At 53.8% G+C, this 14,587-nt stretch overlaps 2 protein-coding genes across 2 annotated transcripts; one reads left to right on the forward strand and one right to left on the reverse strand.

Moving 5' to 3' along the window:
• Positions 1-2,447: 2,447 nt before the first annotated feature.
• On the reverse strand, positions 2,448-6,373 carry LOC141476115 (zinc finger protein RFP-like). The gene is made up of 6 exons (XM_074164716.1): positions 6,122-6,373; positions 4,979-5,209; positions 4,786-4,808; positions 4,063-4,178; positions 3,719-3,748; positions 2,448-3,488 (listed from the first exon to the last, which is right to left on the reverse strand). Exons 1-6 carry the CDS (start codon positions 6,371-6,373, stop codon positions 3,439-3,441), a joined length of 702 nt encoding a protein of 233 aa, XP_074020817.1. The 3' UTR covers positions 2,448-3,438.
• Positions 6,374-10,317: 3,944 nt separating this feature from the next.
• LOC141476052 (killer cell lectin-like receptor subfamily B member 1B allele B) lies at positions 10,318-14,257 on the forward strand. Its single transcript, XM_074164678.1, has 6 exons — positions 10,318-10,569; positions 11,954-12,049; positions 13,205-13,333; positions 13,557-13,711; positions 13,935-14,041; positions 14,134-14,257. The coding sequence occupies exons 1-6, from the start codon at positions 10,485-10,487 to the stop codon at positions 14,255-14,257; spliced, it is 696 nt and encodes a 231-aa protein (XP_074020779.1). The 5' UTR covers positions 10,318-10,484.
• Positions 14,258-14,587: the final 330 nt, after the last annotated feature.

Consider the following 14,587-nt stretch of genomic DNA (forward strand, 5'->3'; position numbering starts at 1 on the left):
GGGCTTTACGATTCCGCAGGGAGAAGGGAGCCTGGGAATAGAGCGGGAAGAGGCAACGTGTCCAATACCTGACCCGAGCTCCGAAGAGGAGCTGGGAGCGTTTCTGGGAACGGCCGGGTGGTGTCGCCTGTGGATGGTTAATTTCGGCTCGTTAGCAAAACCCTTGTGTGAAGCTATCAAGGGCCCTGGAACTCTCCTGGGACGCACTCGTGTCTTTGTGCTCTCTGCACCCCGCTACAAGGCGCCTCTTGCCTTCCCCGGGGGTGTCGAGCCGGGCCGCGCCTCGCCCGCCCCCCGGGTGCTGGTTCCAGTGACCCGCAGCGGCGGCCGTCCCTCGGGGCAGCTCTTTTAGTGCCCCCCGAATTTTTTTAATTAGGAAAAATGACTTGGGGTTCTAAACCAGCGTGATTTGTGCTGTTTGCACAAATGTCGGGCCTTTCTGGCCGCCGCTCCACCCGCTCCTGCCGCGGCTCCTCTCGATCTGGGTTGTTCTGGAGAGTTCATTTTCAGGGTGTCCCCAGGGGCACTTTCCATTCCGGCATTGGAGGACGGGGCTGGGAGGGAGTAGCTGTCCCCTGGGGTCTTCTCCCTCCAGCCTTGGCAGCGTGGTGTGCACGGGGCGGCAGGGGGAAGGTTGGAACCTTCCCTGTCCCCGTGTATTTTCCTACCTGCGGGGGCTCTCAGGGACCCCCAAACCCTCCAGAAGGTGATGCTGGGAAGTGTTTTACTGACGCTGCAAAATTAAATACACGTCTGCAAAAAGGCCTCTTGGGTCACATTAATGAATGTGTCAGCCCAGGTGGAGTTATGGATTAGGGAGGCAGAATAATGAGAATCCTTTGTGTAGAAATACTGGGTGAATATCCCTGGTAAGGGGTGCTAGATTTGGGGATTGCCACCTAGCACTCGACATCTCATAAAGCAATATCTCCTCTCTCAACTGCTTCTGGTTTCGAGAGCTTTTGATTCAGGTAACAATTATACCCTCTTATTTTCTTAATTACCCATTGAGGCTGGAAAACAGGGCTCCTGGGGCCATAGGCATCCTCGCCCTGCTTTTATCTGCTTTCCCGGGCAGGGACTTTTGGGGACAAGACAAGGACTTTATTGGACCTTCATCTGAACCCCTGGCTCTGCTGTATCTTCTCAAGGAACAAGTCCACACTCTTGCTTGACTAAAGCCCAGTGTGTCAGGGCTCACCCTGAGCCAGCACCAAAAGGAGCAGCCCCATTTCCAGGTGTTTCTGGCCAATTCTGACTCCCCCTTTGCACATGGAGTCAGGATGGGACCCGGCTGCAAAGGACTCCAGCTCCTGGCTTGCGGCTGACTTTTGCCCACCTCTATTCCCACAGACTTGCTGGCTTTGAGAGGGCAGAAAACTCAGGTTTCTCATCTCCCTGTGCAGTGGGTTTTCGAGAGGAAGGAGGATGACTTTTCCTTCCTCCAGTTCTCTTAAGCAACTTCCAAAGAAAACCCAGAGGAAATAAAAACCAAAGAAAAGCACACACACACAAGGCAGAAATGACTTAGAATTGTACATTTACTTTTAACTCCCTATCAAGTTTGCAGGCACCCAGGAACAGCCATTTAGCTATTAAAAGATGAAAATATAGTTTAAGGCACAGAAATGCTCCCATTTTGCACTAAAGGAAAGGAACGTGAACACCGCTACCCTTTCCTGTCCCTTTGGTGGGACTGGGACAAAACCCAGACCCTGGTTTCTTTCCCAAGGGTAAAGTGATGGCTTTAGGGGATTGGGTTTTGGTTTTTTTTGTCCTGTGCCTTAGGGAATAAGTTTGAGTTGAACATCCCCCGTCACCATGAACCACGGGAAGACTCTCTCCCCTTGGAAAGACGCTTGTGGAAAAGCAAAGATCCGTTCTTTGCTCTTGGCATCAAAAAACACCACCCTCCCTCCCTCACAGTCCAAGCAGATTCGTATCCGCTGGGGGACACTGCGTAGAGTCAAGGGGGTGACATCAGGAGAGGTGAGAGCCTCGTACTCATTTTGGTTATGACACAGAGCCCATACCCCCGCGTCGGGCTTAAGCTGCAAAAAATGCTTCCTTGGCACCCACTCCTTGGCCACCCCAATAGCCCACACGCCCCCTCTACAGATCTCCACGTCTCAACAGTGTGACCCTGATGTGAAGCCCCTTGAGCCCAGCACGCTGTTGCGTGAAGAGACAAAATAGTTTTGGCAGAAAATAACCCCCCTTGCGTTCTAACGCTCCTCACCGAGGCGGGAGGCTGGGGGCGGCTGGGTTTAAATTCTGAGTGATGCCCAATTCACCACTATCAGTCCGGTCGCATTTAATATATTAAACTATCACGATTCTGGATGCACTAATAGTGGACTGCACCTTCAGTCTAGTCGTGCTCACGAACTAGCACGGCCGCACTTCAGTGTCTGGTCGCGTTCAGTGAGAAACCCAAACGGCTAGCTACTTAAACAGCACAGTTTATTTAAGCAACAGATAGAAAGGTTCTTTTGGTTTGCCGGTGATAAGTACAGTCTGCAAAGCACGTGCAAGTAAAAGAAAAAATGTTAATGGTACAAAGCGCGCGACAAAGTTCCAAACAATACAGCCTGGCTCTAAATGTCACAGGTAACCCTCTAGGGAGATTTCTAAGTTCCCCGAGGAAGCACTCGGCACAGTCTAAGTCTTACCCACAGGCGTCCCTATGTGGGGGAAGAAAGGCTCAGCCCCTCGACTGGTCCCGGGAGTCAGAGGCAGTCCCTGATGGGGTCCTCCCTGACTTGTTCACGATGGTGTCTTCCCCAGCATCCCCCCTTTCTCGGGTTATTTTTATATTATTTTTTACCTTCAAGGTGGAGTTTGAGTGACTCTAGTCATAAATACCTTTATTATGATTGGTGTAAAATTCTCTCGCCTCGCATTTAAAGGTAGAGTTTACGAAAAATTCAGGGCGCAGACTCAAGGAGGAGTGGTCGCACCTTGGAGGCGGGCAGCCTTTGGGCTGGAGGTGTGTTTTGGTATTATAATGGCATTAGAATGAGCAAAGTTCGCACAAAGGACAGCATTTCATCAAAATTTGACAGACTGTTGGCTCAGGGTAGCAAGCATGCCGCTTATCACTTCCATAGGATCACTTTGTTCCCATTCTGCTGTGGAATCACAGAGCTTGGCCGTGGAATCTTCACTCCACTCCATCCTCCGTGTTGCTTTTGCAAGCAATATTGTTCAGGGAGTCATAGATGTAGCGGATTCCTCACATAGCAGCTGCTGCTGTGTTCCACCCTGGAAACGTTTTGATTTTATACCTTTCCTTAATGTGTGAACAATGCTATATATTTCTAATAAAAATTATATTTTAGGAATTATTCCACACATGCAAGGATTGACTTTGAACCTCTCCGGGTTGGAGGGCAGGTCCTGCTCAAGGAATTTCCACTGCACGAACTTCCAGCCTTCCTAGAGATAAAGCCTGGCGTTGGCTGTCTTTGGGTCCAGTGTCATCTGCGCTGGAGGTGGAGAGAGAGTCAGGCTCATTGCAGCAGATCTGGGGGGCACAGGGCTTTTTCTCTCCCTTCCCATCCCTCTGACCCTGTTGGGACCCCTCCAGGCATCCCCTGGTGGGGAAAAGGAGGCAGCAGAGCACTTTAGGTCAATCTTTGGGGGCAGCAGAGCTTGTTTTACCCTATTTTTTGATTTCATATGATGGCTCGGTTGGGCACGCGTTTGGTTCACTTACTTTTCAATGGAAGTTCGAACTCCAGGAAGTCTAGAGGAAAGAGAGAAATGTGAGAGGCAGAGAGATCAGTTGTTGTGATTGTGGGTTTCTGCAAAAGTCCAGAAAGTCAGGGACAGGCTTGGGGGAATGTTGAGAAACTTGAGGAGGCAGAGGAGAAGAAGAGGAGGACAGGCAGGGAACATCAGACCAACGCTCGCTGCTCATTCACTGCCTCGTTGTGGGATCTTGAAAAAAAACAACCCCTCATTCAGCACCCAGGATGCGTTTCCTTCCTGTGGCTTCACTCCATCCCTCCCCACCCAGAAGCACGATGGCATTTTCCTTTCTGGACCTGTGCACGGTACCTTGGAATTTCTCCAGAGCCTCCTCGATGGCTGTGGTTTTCTCCATGAAATCACAGAATTTCTTTTCCAGCTCCGGGGAAATATCGAGTGAGTGGGAGAGGGTTTTCCTCTGGCCCCTGGAAGGGAAGAGGGGATGGATTTACGCCTGGCTGCAGTTTGCTGCTCTGTGTTTTCTCAGCAGTCCCTGGGGAGAATTATTGTAGGGAAGGTGGTGGCTCTGCCCCATCTCGCACATCTCAGACAGCAAATGTCACGGCAGGATCACACCCCCCCTTGGAGATGTTCATTGATTTGCTTCAGCTGTGAAAGGCTGAGGTGGTTGTCTCAGGGTCCTCATGGGAATTAACAGCCCTGAGCAGCCCCCCCTGGGACCTCACAGCCCCACCCCTGCTCCAGGGGCTCCACTGAAGCTCAGCCCTGGAGCATCCAGCCCTTTTGCAAGCTGATTGGGAGGAGCATCCATGCCTGGCCATGGACCCCCTGGATCCACCCCAGGGGATGCCTTCCTGGCTTGCCCCAGCCCTGCCTCCTGACAGTCCCTGTCCAAATTCATCATTCCTTAAGGAGAGAGAGGCAGAGCCCTCCTTCCAACCCCCGTGGCCTCAGTCAAGTCCAAAGGCTGCATTGCAGAAGAGCCAACCTGTCCCTACGTGCTTTCTCCCAGTGTCCTGCCACAGAGCTACTCTGTGGTGGAGAAATGTTGACAGGAGAAGGACCACATACCTGCTCAAGGTGGTTCCGATGTCCTAGATGAGAGAGAAAAAGAGACTCAGTGACATGGAATACCTCCCCTTGGAGTACCGGGGTCCCACACTAATGAAGTCCCTCTTTGAGCGGATTGGGGTAGGAAAGCGAGGGATGGAGACCAAGCTCAACGCCAGCCTTCACAGCAAGTTTGGAAAGCCTGGGCTCTCACCTTCGGGAGCTGCAAATCTGGCTGCTGGTATGTCCTCTCCATCTCCCCTGTCAGCGTGCCCAGCCTCGTCGTCTCCTCCAAAAGCTTCTGGCGGATTTCTTCATGGGCTTTCCTTATCTCTGTGGCCAGCTTCTCCAGCTGGGCCAGGAAAGAGGACTCCTCCTTCTCCAGGGTCTCATGCAACTTCCTATATGTCCTCACAACCTTCTGCTTTGCAGCTTCTGTCCTCTCCTGCCAAGGGCAATCCAAAGCAGGGAAAGGGAAGCAGAGAGCAGGAGAAGAGCATCAAGAGTCAAGGGTGGGCCATGCCTTAGTAGGACCCACCAAAAAGAGGCATTTGGTGAAGATACAAACCCCCTCTCCCTTCCCCACACCCTCTGAGAATCACCCACCCCTGGGGGAGAGGAGGAAGAGGAGATGTTCCTCCTTTCTTCCCCCACCCTCTGCCCAGGAAAACCGATGGGCACCTACGGTGTGGTCCTTGATTCTGTCTTGTCTGTCCTTCATGGAAGATCGAAGTGCCTTGTGCTCTGATTTCAGATGGTGGAGTTGGGTCTGAATTTGTTTCTGAGAGGAAAGAAAGAAGTCTGTTGTGGAATGACATCGTGGTCTGGCACCCTCAGAAGAAGCAATGGGGAACTCTTGACGGCTCTTGGGGTAACTGCTGGCAGAGTTTTGTGACCCCCATGACTGTTTTATGGTGATTTACCTCCCCCTTTTCCTTTTTTTTTTTTTTTTATATTTTGACAAAGGTGAAGGAGATTTAAGGGAGCTGAGGGGTGGGAGAAGGGCTGAGGATCTCTCTCTTTCCTTTCGTACTGATCTTCAGCAGAGCTGAACTAGATAAGGAACCTGCATCCAGGGGGAGAGGACCCCTTGGTGCCCAAAAGCGTGGTGCTCCTACATCCACTATCTTCCTCAGGGCAGGCAATGTCACCTCAAGAGTTGGTAGCAAGAGACAAGGATGGGTGAGTCCACAGGGGGTTTATCCCACAGGCCAAAGGCTCTACAGGGATCTCCACCCATCAAGAGCAGCAACACCAGGAGCTTCTGGCCCTTTGTGTCTCAACATGCCCATAAACCCCTCACCTTGTACTCCTGGGCAGCCTCATCCACAGGAATCACAGAATGGTTACGGTGCACCTTGGACCTGTCACACACCACGCAAATAAGCTTTTTCTCATCTTGGCAGAAGAGCTTCAGGGGTTCCTGGTGCTTCTCACACAAGTTCTTCTTTCCTTCCACCTCTTGGACGTTTTTCAACTCGCTGTTGGGGTGGTGGCTCTTGTGGGACTCTGTTTTCCTGCACTGGGGGCAGGAGAAGTTGGTGGTCAGTCCTTCCCCTTTCTGAGTGATGCACGACTGGCACAATCTGTGCCCGCAGTGGATGGACATGATGTCCGGGGATTTTTCCAGGCACATGGAGCAGCAGGCTTCATGCTGGGGGCTTTCCACAGATGTTCTGGCTCCCATGAAGAGCAACCGTCGAAGTTTGAATCTCCAAGTTTGTTTCGGTTTTGAAGGAACAGGAAGGAGAGAGATTTCTCTTCCTGGTTTTACACCGTTGGTTAAACTGAGACCCAGCCCTTTCCAGCAGGGCTTTACGTAATACAGTAACTTATATTGCTCCGGGAAGTAGCGGTTGGACAGCTGAGGAAGAAGGCAATTGGAGATGCCCATCTCCAATTTCATCCTTTCCTGGAGGCACTGGGATTTTTCAGTCTCCAAAGCCACTTCAAATCAGTGGAGTCCAGTGCATTTGGTGACTCAACAGGAGCTGGAAGAGGAGTTTCATGGCCTGGTGGCACCTCAGAGAGGTTGTGTTGCAGCTGGGGGTGGGAGACAAGCAGTGGCTGAAAATGCCTCTGAGATCTCAGGGGTGACAGGACCTGGCTAGGGCTTGGGAAGGACCTCAGCAGCTTTCAGGAGAGCCTTTGTAGGGCTGTTTGGGAGGCCTCCAGCATCCCTTGGGTGACCTGAAGGGTTCAAATGTGCAGTTCACATCAGGGCAGGGCCTTCCTGGCTGTCAGAACAAATTTCCGCTGCTCCTGACCCCTGGGACATCAGCTTTGCCTTTGGGGTAAGGTGGGCCATCAGACTAACACCCGCAGACACTGCTCTGGAGCACGGATCCTCACGCGTCCCTGGAGATTTCTGGTGCCTCCAAGACCCTCCAAGGTCCCAGCAGGTTTCTCTGAGCTGCGGTGACAGAGCTGAGAGTCTGGACTGGTGCTTTTCCTTCCTCTTCTGGCTTGGAGGCAGGTATGGATCTGCTGGCTCTTCTTGTTGCTTCCCTCCTCCTTCCCTGCCACTGGAATGACAGAGGAGAACACTACTTGCGCTCCTGATCCCTTGGTTTCCTGTATTGGATTTAAAGGATGCTTTCTTTTGCATTCCACCAGCAGAAGGAAGTCAGAAGCTGTTTGCCTTTGAGTGGGAAATCCCACTATGGGAGGGAAAACAACTCTGTTGGACCGTGTTACCGCGAGGATTTAAAAATAGTCCCACGATTTTTGGCAATCAGCTGGCTAAAGAATTAGAGCGTTGGCAGAAAGGAAATGTGACAGTAACCTGGTTGCAGTGTGTGGGTGACGTTCTCCCGGGGACAGAGACAAAACCCGATTGCGTTCATTACACCTAATTTGAATTTTCTACTATCTCCCAAAACACACAGACCTTCTTTTCAGCTGTGGTGATGGAGCTGGAGCAGCTGCTCCCAGAGGAGCTGGGCACAGAAACTCCACGCAGGTCCCTGTCCCTGTCCCTGTGCAGGGCAGAGGGGCCATAGAGCCGGGGGGTGAAGTGCCCTTGAGGGGCTCCCGTTAGAGTTAAAATGCAAAGGGAGACACTGTTCCTGGGTTTTGTACAGTTTTTAATAAACCATCGTAGATTCCCACGGGCGTTTCTGTCCTGCTGGAGCCAGCCCTGTCCCCTCCCCTCCTCGTCCCTTATGACACTTTCCATCCTGGCTTTGGGAGCATTGGAGGACACAGCTGGGAGGATGTGGCTGCCCCCCCGGGGTCTTCTCCCTCCAGGCCTGGCAGCATGGGGCGCCAGCAGCAGGAGGGGGGTAGCTGGAGCCCTTCCCTCTGCCCACAGGGGGTCTTGGGGCCCCCCTAAATCCTGACCCCTCGAGAAGGTGCTGCTGCTGGAGCCCCAGAAGCAGCCGAAAGCAGCCGTGGGGACTGACCCAGGCAGAGCGGTGGGTGACCAAACTTGGACATGTCCCCTCCTGGTGCCGGAGGACCCCTCCCTAGTTCTCCCAGTCTGTCCATCCTCCAGCATCCCAGTTAGGGATGGGCAGTGGGGATGGGAGAGGAGTGCTATTGGGGCAGTCCCGCCTTGTTTCGCTTTGACTTGTTCTTCCTGAGCTGGAGAAACCCTCTTTTGGAGGCTTCCGCCATGGGCAGAGCTTCTTCTCTTCTCTCCCTCCCCCTGATTTCTTCTTAATTTCTTCCTAATTCCTTTTTTCCCCCTCTTTTTCTTACCTTAGCACTCACACCACTGCTTCCTCTCCGCTCTTGTCCCCCTGCTGAGGATGCCAGCCCAGCTGGAAACACGCTGAGCCCCAGGGGGAGCGCAGGCTGCAGTGAGTGCAGGGTGGGCAATGCAGGAGCACCCCCCTTGGTGAGAGGACTTTTCCCCAGAGCCAAGGGCACCCAGGCTGGTGGCCCCACCAGCTCTGCCCATCCCTGGGCGGATACCACCCCCTTTCTCACCGGGGACAAGGCAAAATTGGGAACTCAAAGTTATTTAAAGGAGGAAAAAATGGCTTTGAGCACTGTTTGTCTCCGTCCCAATGGGGGGAGAAAGGAGATGGGGGCTGTTGTGGAAATTAGTGTCTACACTGAGATGCTTTGAGCAGGGTGATGGGTGGTGTGCGCGGCTCAGGCCCGGTGGTTCAGCTCGTGTTTTCCCTACATGACTCTTTTTCTTCCTCCACCCACTCCAGTTCAGCCTGGACTGGGGGCAGTGGGTTGAACTAGTCCTTCTGGAGCAACCAGAGTTTCATAGATTCATAGATTGTTCCAGGCCGGAAAGGACTTCCAAAGGTCATCTAGTCCGACCTCCCCGCAGTCAGCAGGGACACCCCCAACTAGACCAGGTTGCCCAGGGCCTCGTCGAGTTTCACCTTGAATATCTCAAGGGAAGGGGCCTCAACCACCTCCCTGGGCAACCTGTTCCAGTGTTCCACCACCCTGATAGTAAAGAACTTTTTCCTAATATCCAATCTAAATCTCCCCTTCTCCAACTTAAAACCATTGCCCCTCGAGTTGCAGGTTCCCCCCCCGCCATGTGCTCACATTGCAAGACTGGAGTGGTTTTGCTCTCCAGAGAAACCACTTTCTCCTACATGGAGGGAAACACCTAATTTTTGGAGGCTGGAATAGATCCAGAAGCATCTGACTCCTCTTCTGACAGTGGCTTTTGCCTCTCTGGGGTTGGATGATCCTTGTGGGGGGTTCCTCAGCCTGGGCATGGAAAAAGATGAGCAAGTCTTCCAAACAAGCCAGGAGGGACATCATCTCACGCCTTTATAGCTAGATTTCATATGATTTTGGGGTTGTATTTGCTTTTCTACCTTTCCTGGCCTCTAATGAGTCTGGTCCCATCCTGGTTTCCAAAGGCAGAAGCTGACTGTCTCTTGGAAGTGACTTGAAAACAAGGCGTGAAGGAGAACCAAAGAGATTTCTTGAGCTGTCTGGAGTATTTTCCATCCCAACCCCTTGTTTCCAAAGAGTCTCCCGGGGTTTTTGGTACCCGCTTGCTCTACAGAGCAGCGAAATGGTGCTGTGCTTGAAATCCGACTGGAAAATCAGTGGGATTTCAGAGAAATCAGTAACGGGGAGAAGGCGGCGATGCTGGAATAGGTTTGGGTGGGGAGAAGGAGCAGCGACTGAGGCTGGAAAACACCTTTTGCATAGCTAAAGGGAGGAGATGAGGGTTCTGCGGTCTGGTTTTATTTTATTTCAGAAAAATCCCAGTTCTTAGCATCCTACTGGGAATATTCTGGGAGATGGTGGAGTCTCTGCATCATTTTTGCAATGACACCTTATTTTTCATTCAAAATAACTGATTTTGATGGAGGGAGCAAGGTCTGGAGCTGCCTATTTGCAGAACCCCACGTTTTGGGGTTCTTTGGGCTTTTTTATCATTAAAGGTGTCTCCTTTGGGAGATTTCACTTAGAATATGAAGAGAGAAGGCTTCTTGATGCTGTCAGATGTTACTTCCCTTGACGTGAACTCGTTTTCCCAGGCTTAATTCAGCAGAAGCTGCGTAAAGTTTCATTTTCAGACTGGCCAGTGCATCGAACACCCTGTTTTTTTTGTGCTTGCCGAGCGCTCAGAGGCTGGTGCGTCCCCTCACAGACCTCTGGCTTGGAGAGGAGCTTGCAGAGCAGAGCTGGAGGAGTGAGAAACCTTCAAAAAAAGGGATTTGCCGACTGCAGGATTGTCCCCCTTGGATCCAGAGGCCCCGCTGGGAGCTCCTCTCGCCTCTCCCGTAATGGCCAGGCAAATTATTTATGCTGACCTGGCTCTGGAGCCCGAGAAACACTGCAGGAACCCGGGTTCGCTCCCTCAGCCTGGCAGTGAGTGCAGCATGGGGTTTTTTTGGGAGGCTTTTTCGTGGTTTCGGGGCTGTGGGTGTGTTGGGAGACTCCCACCCTCTGGGGGCTGCAGGAGGGGAAGGGGCCCACGGCTACGGGGGTGTGATAAGGGATCCCGGCTGCTGTTTGGGATCCTGTCGGGAGTTTTGTCTTGAAAGGGCTGCAGAGTTTCTCTGGAACGGTGTCACCGTTTCGCTCCGTGCCCAGAGTTCGACCGGGGCTCGATGAAATGGGATTCCTTTCGTGGAAACCAAGGGGGGTTTGTGTTAACGTCGCTGCTGTGGGGTTAAACCCTTCTCTCCTGCCTGCAGCTGCCCTTGGGGATGGCGTTGCCCCCTCTTTACACCTTCCTCACCCTTCCTGGTGTGGCTGCTTCACCCGTAGCCCTGCCAGGAGCCCGCCTCAGCTCTGCACGATTATTTTTTAAGCCCTTCATGCCCCCAGCTTGAGCTCTGCAAACAGAACCTCTGGAGCTCGTGGGGCAGGACTCGGCGGTTGCACCCAGTGCATTTTCAGGGGCTGGTTCTTAAAACCCATCCCAAGGGACTGTTCTGGTCCTGGTGCGATGGAAGAAGAAATCCCGCTACTCCCAGCCAGCAAAGGCTCCAAACCTGCCCAAAATCACCCGCTCCCAGGGTAGCTGCTATCCTTAGATGCCTGATCCACCTCTCAATACTCCTGGTCCCTCTTTCCTGCACTGGCAGGGGTGTTTCATGCCTTGTTTCCTCCCTCCTCTGCCTCACTGTTGCTTCATGCTCTTTTCCTGCTCAGTCTCAACTTTTTCCTCCTCTGCAAGGAGGAGGTTTGCCTCCTTCCACCTTTGCCTGGTGATGACCTCTTCGGCCAACACACTGCAATCTCTTTTTTGCAAGAATTAGCGATTTCCACCAAAGACATCCCTTTTGATTCTGCCCCTGCGCTTCCTGGAGCAGGATGGAGCTGGGGGACGATGAAGCTGTCTCACCCCAGTCAGATGAAGTCTCCTTGGAGAGCTTGGGCCATCCAGGGTCAGCAGTTTTCCCCTGCTGTGGGGAAAGGATGGGGCACATCTCCCATCTTGGCCCAGCTCTAACCTCGACTTAACAATCTGGGTTTCTAACATCTAGAAAATTCCCCTATCTCAGAGTTTTGGGTGTCTGGGTAAAACCATTCCAACCTCATCAGAAGCCACTTTGGCCTGGTGCCAGCAGGATCAGGAGGAAGGTGGCAACACTGAAACACAGACGATTGACTGCAGCTCTTGAGCAACCAGTACCACCACAGAGGGTTTTTGGGGAGAAAACAGCCCAAATCTGCTCTGCAGCTCTGGCTTGCTGGATGTGGGATTGGGGAAGTGTTTTTCTCCTGACAACTCTTTCTCTCGCAGCCTCGGGCTGTCCCCAGTGGCACCGAACCGCTCTCTGGGCTGGCTGGACTGGGAACCTCCTTCTCGGGGTGGCCGTGGTGGCCATGGGATGCTCGCGTGAGTAGCTCCGCTCGGTGACATGGGGACAACCAAAGAACAGCTCAAAGAGGGGACCATGCAAAGAGCAGGGAGGTGTCCAGCACCCCAGGAGCTTGTGTAGGAGGCAAATCTGCTTTTCTGATCGGCGCTGGCTGACACATATCAGTGCAAGGTGTGGGGAAGTGGGTTTTCATCAGAGTTTATTAGAGCTGATGGGTGCAGGAGCCTCGACTCTTGTTGGTCAGTGAGGGGAAACCACTGGAAACTTCTCAGCTGTGGCAGGGGCAGGATTTGTCACCCTGTGGCCGAGCTCAGGGTGACACGGTGCCCCACCGAAATGAGTCTTGTGCCCGGTGTGAGGTTGCTGGTGGCATCTGATGCTGCGCTGGTCCCCAGGATCCCCAAACCACACCGAGCAGGTGGTAGGGAGACTCAAACGTCTGATGGATCTTGGAAGGAGATCCTCCGAAGGGAGGAGAAGATCTTCCAAAGGTGGGGAGGTCCTCCAAACTGGGAGGAGGTCTGGGACCAGCAGTGATCTGGGGATGATGGTTTGAACTTGGTGTGGGCCCAGTGCCAGAGAGACCCCAAAATCAATCTGCTGGGAGTTGCTCAAGCACTGCAGGTGCCTGTGGGAAGCAAAGGGTAGTCAGAAGGTGCTTGAGGAGCCCTTCGCCCTCGCATCAGGCCCCTCTAAGCTGCACGGATGAGGCCGGTACAGCTTGTTTTGCAGCAGAGACCACTTCCGTAGCTATGGGGCTTTCTGCCACCGTCCAGTTTGATGCCTCCGTATCTCGGGTGTGATCTCAGGCAGGGGGTGGAGGTAACACATCCTGCTGGTGGTGGAAAGAAGCAGTGGGGGGGAGGCGGTTGCAAATGCGGGGGTGGGAGCTCAGAGGTGTTGACCCCCTACCCCAAAAAGAGCTTGTCTGAGGTTCGGACCCTGAGATCTGGAGTCTGCTCTGGGGTGGGACCGCGAGGCCAGTTCTCACCCCCCAGGAGATGCTTGGATCAAAGCTTGGGGTGGGCTGAGGTACCAGGAAAGATGAGGGGAGGGCTCTGAGCACCCGCTCGGTGTCGGGATCCATCCCAGACACTTCCCTGTGGCTGCTGGGGCCACAGGAAGGTAGATTTTGGGGGAGCCCATCCATCTCCCCTTCTCCACCCTTGCAGTTCTCCACCAGCAGTCGGAGAACCCAGGAAGCTGCAGGAATGTGAGTGGGAACATCAGAGATGGTGATACCACCCTGGGGAACATCTGCTCGGAGCTGAGGGAAGTTTTCTGCTCATCAAAGCCACAAGGTGAGGGCCCCTGGCCACAGTGCATCTCGGCACCGTTGGGTTTCCCAAAAACTTACAGCCCAAATTCCCCAGCATTCTATTCCCCAGCAGAGAACCAGGTGAAGCTCAGGGCGTTCCCGTGTTCCTGGGGAACAAACGAGGCTAAACCACTTGTCCTTCTTGGGATGTGCAGGGGACAAAGTGGCTTCTTGGTGGCTGAACGTGGCCCTGACTTGTCTTTCAGAGCACGAGGGGTGCACCCTCTGCCCCATGAACTGGACGCTGCATGGGACCAAGTGCTATTGGGTGTCCCATGGGATCAGCCGTTGGAATTCCAGCCAGGAGGACTGTGTGAATCGGGGGGGCGAGCTGCTGGTGCCGAGGGACCAGGAGGAGCTGGTAAAGGGACCAATGGCATCGGGGATGTGGGATGGGGCTGGTGGCACCTGGGGAAGGGCCAAGGGCTTGCCCAGAAACCTGGGGTCAGCGCCCAGCCCTGGGTGCCTTCGTGTGGGGGACATTGCAGGGGCTCTGTCCTGGGACATGGAGGCTGGAACCTGTTTTGGGGTGGTGACCTGTGGCACATCGGTGTCACTCCCTGCCCTCTCCCCCTCCTCTACAGGATTTCATAAATAGAACCCTCCAAAAACCCACCCGTTACTTCTGGATTGGCCTCCTCTTTGAGAAGGGCTGGACCTGGCTGAATAGCTCCCGCCTGGACCTGAGCCAGTGAGTGCTTTGGCAGGGGGATGGGTGTCAGGGTGGGCACCATCACCTGAGGGACCTTTGTGTGTGACGTGAGGTCCCTCCTGCACCCCCAGATTCCAGCTGAACCCCCGGGCTGAAGGCGGATCCTGCGGGGTGATCAGGGAGGGCAGGATCAGCACCATCGGCTGCAGCGCGACCTTGCAGTGGATCTGCCAGAAAGAAGCCACCCAGCTCTGAGCCAGGGGCCACCAGCCGGGCTGTGGCTGGGGGAGATGCTCAGAGATGGGGCAGGATCAGGCCTTCCACGGGGGGACGTGGGAGCTGGTGATGATGTTGTGCCAATGACCATCTGCGCTAATTAATAACAACATGATCTGGGCTCTGTGTGGTGTTTTCAAGCTGGGAAGGGGAGGGCTGGAAGGAGCATCCTTCTGTTCTGGCCTCTGTCCCTGTCCCTCCCTGTCCCTGCCTCACCCTTCTGTGGCTCCAGGGTGCTCCAGGGCCTCTCATCACCCCCCCCTCTTTGGGGTTCCTGCCCCTGCCAACGCCCCCCTCAATCTTCCTCCC

The sequence above is a fragment of the Numenius arquata genome, chromosome 28 (genome assembly GCF_964106895.1).
Source record: "Numenius arquata chromosome 28, bNumArq3.hap1.1, whole genome shotgun sequence".
Classification (NCBI taxonomy): domain Eukaryota; kingdom Metazoa; phylum Chordata; class Aves; order Charadriiformes; family Scolopacidae; genus Numenius; species Numenius arquata.

What these genes read in the sequence shown, in the direction of transcription:
- LOC141476052 (XM_074164678.1), top strand. Translation starts at nt 10,485, where the DNA reads ATGGCCAGGCAAATTATTTATGCTGACCTGGCTCTGGAGCCCGAGAAA. An exon ending in CTGCTCATCAAAGCCACAAG is followed by an intron (nt 13,334 to 13,556) that starts GTGAGGGCCCCT and finishes CTTGTCTTTCAG; the next exon opens with AGCACGAGGGGTGCACCCTC. An exon ending in TCCCGCCTGGACCTGAGCCA is followed by an intron (nt 14,042 to 14,133) that starts GTGAGTGCTTTG and finishes CTGCACCCCCAG; the next exon opens with ATTCCAGCTGAACCCCCGGG.
- LOC141476115 (XM_074164716.1), bottom strand. Translation starts at nt 6,373, where the DNA reads ATGTCCATCCACTGCGGGCACAGATTGTGCCAGTCGTGCATCACTCAG. An exon ending in TGGTGTGTGACAGGTCCAAG is followed by an intron (nt 5,210 to 6,121) that starts GTGCACCGTAAC and finishes TGCCCTTGGCAG; the next exon opens with GAGAGGACAGAAGCTGCAAA. An exon ending in GGCTCTGGAGAAATTCCAAG is followed by an intron (nt 3,749 to 4,062) that starts GTACCGTGCACA and finishes TCTTTCCTCTAG; the next exon opens with ACTTCCTGGAGTTCGAACTT.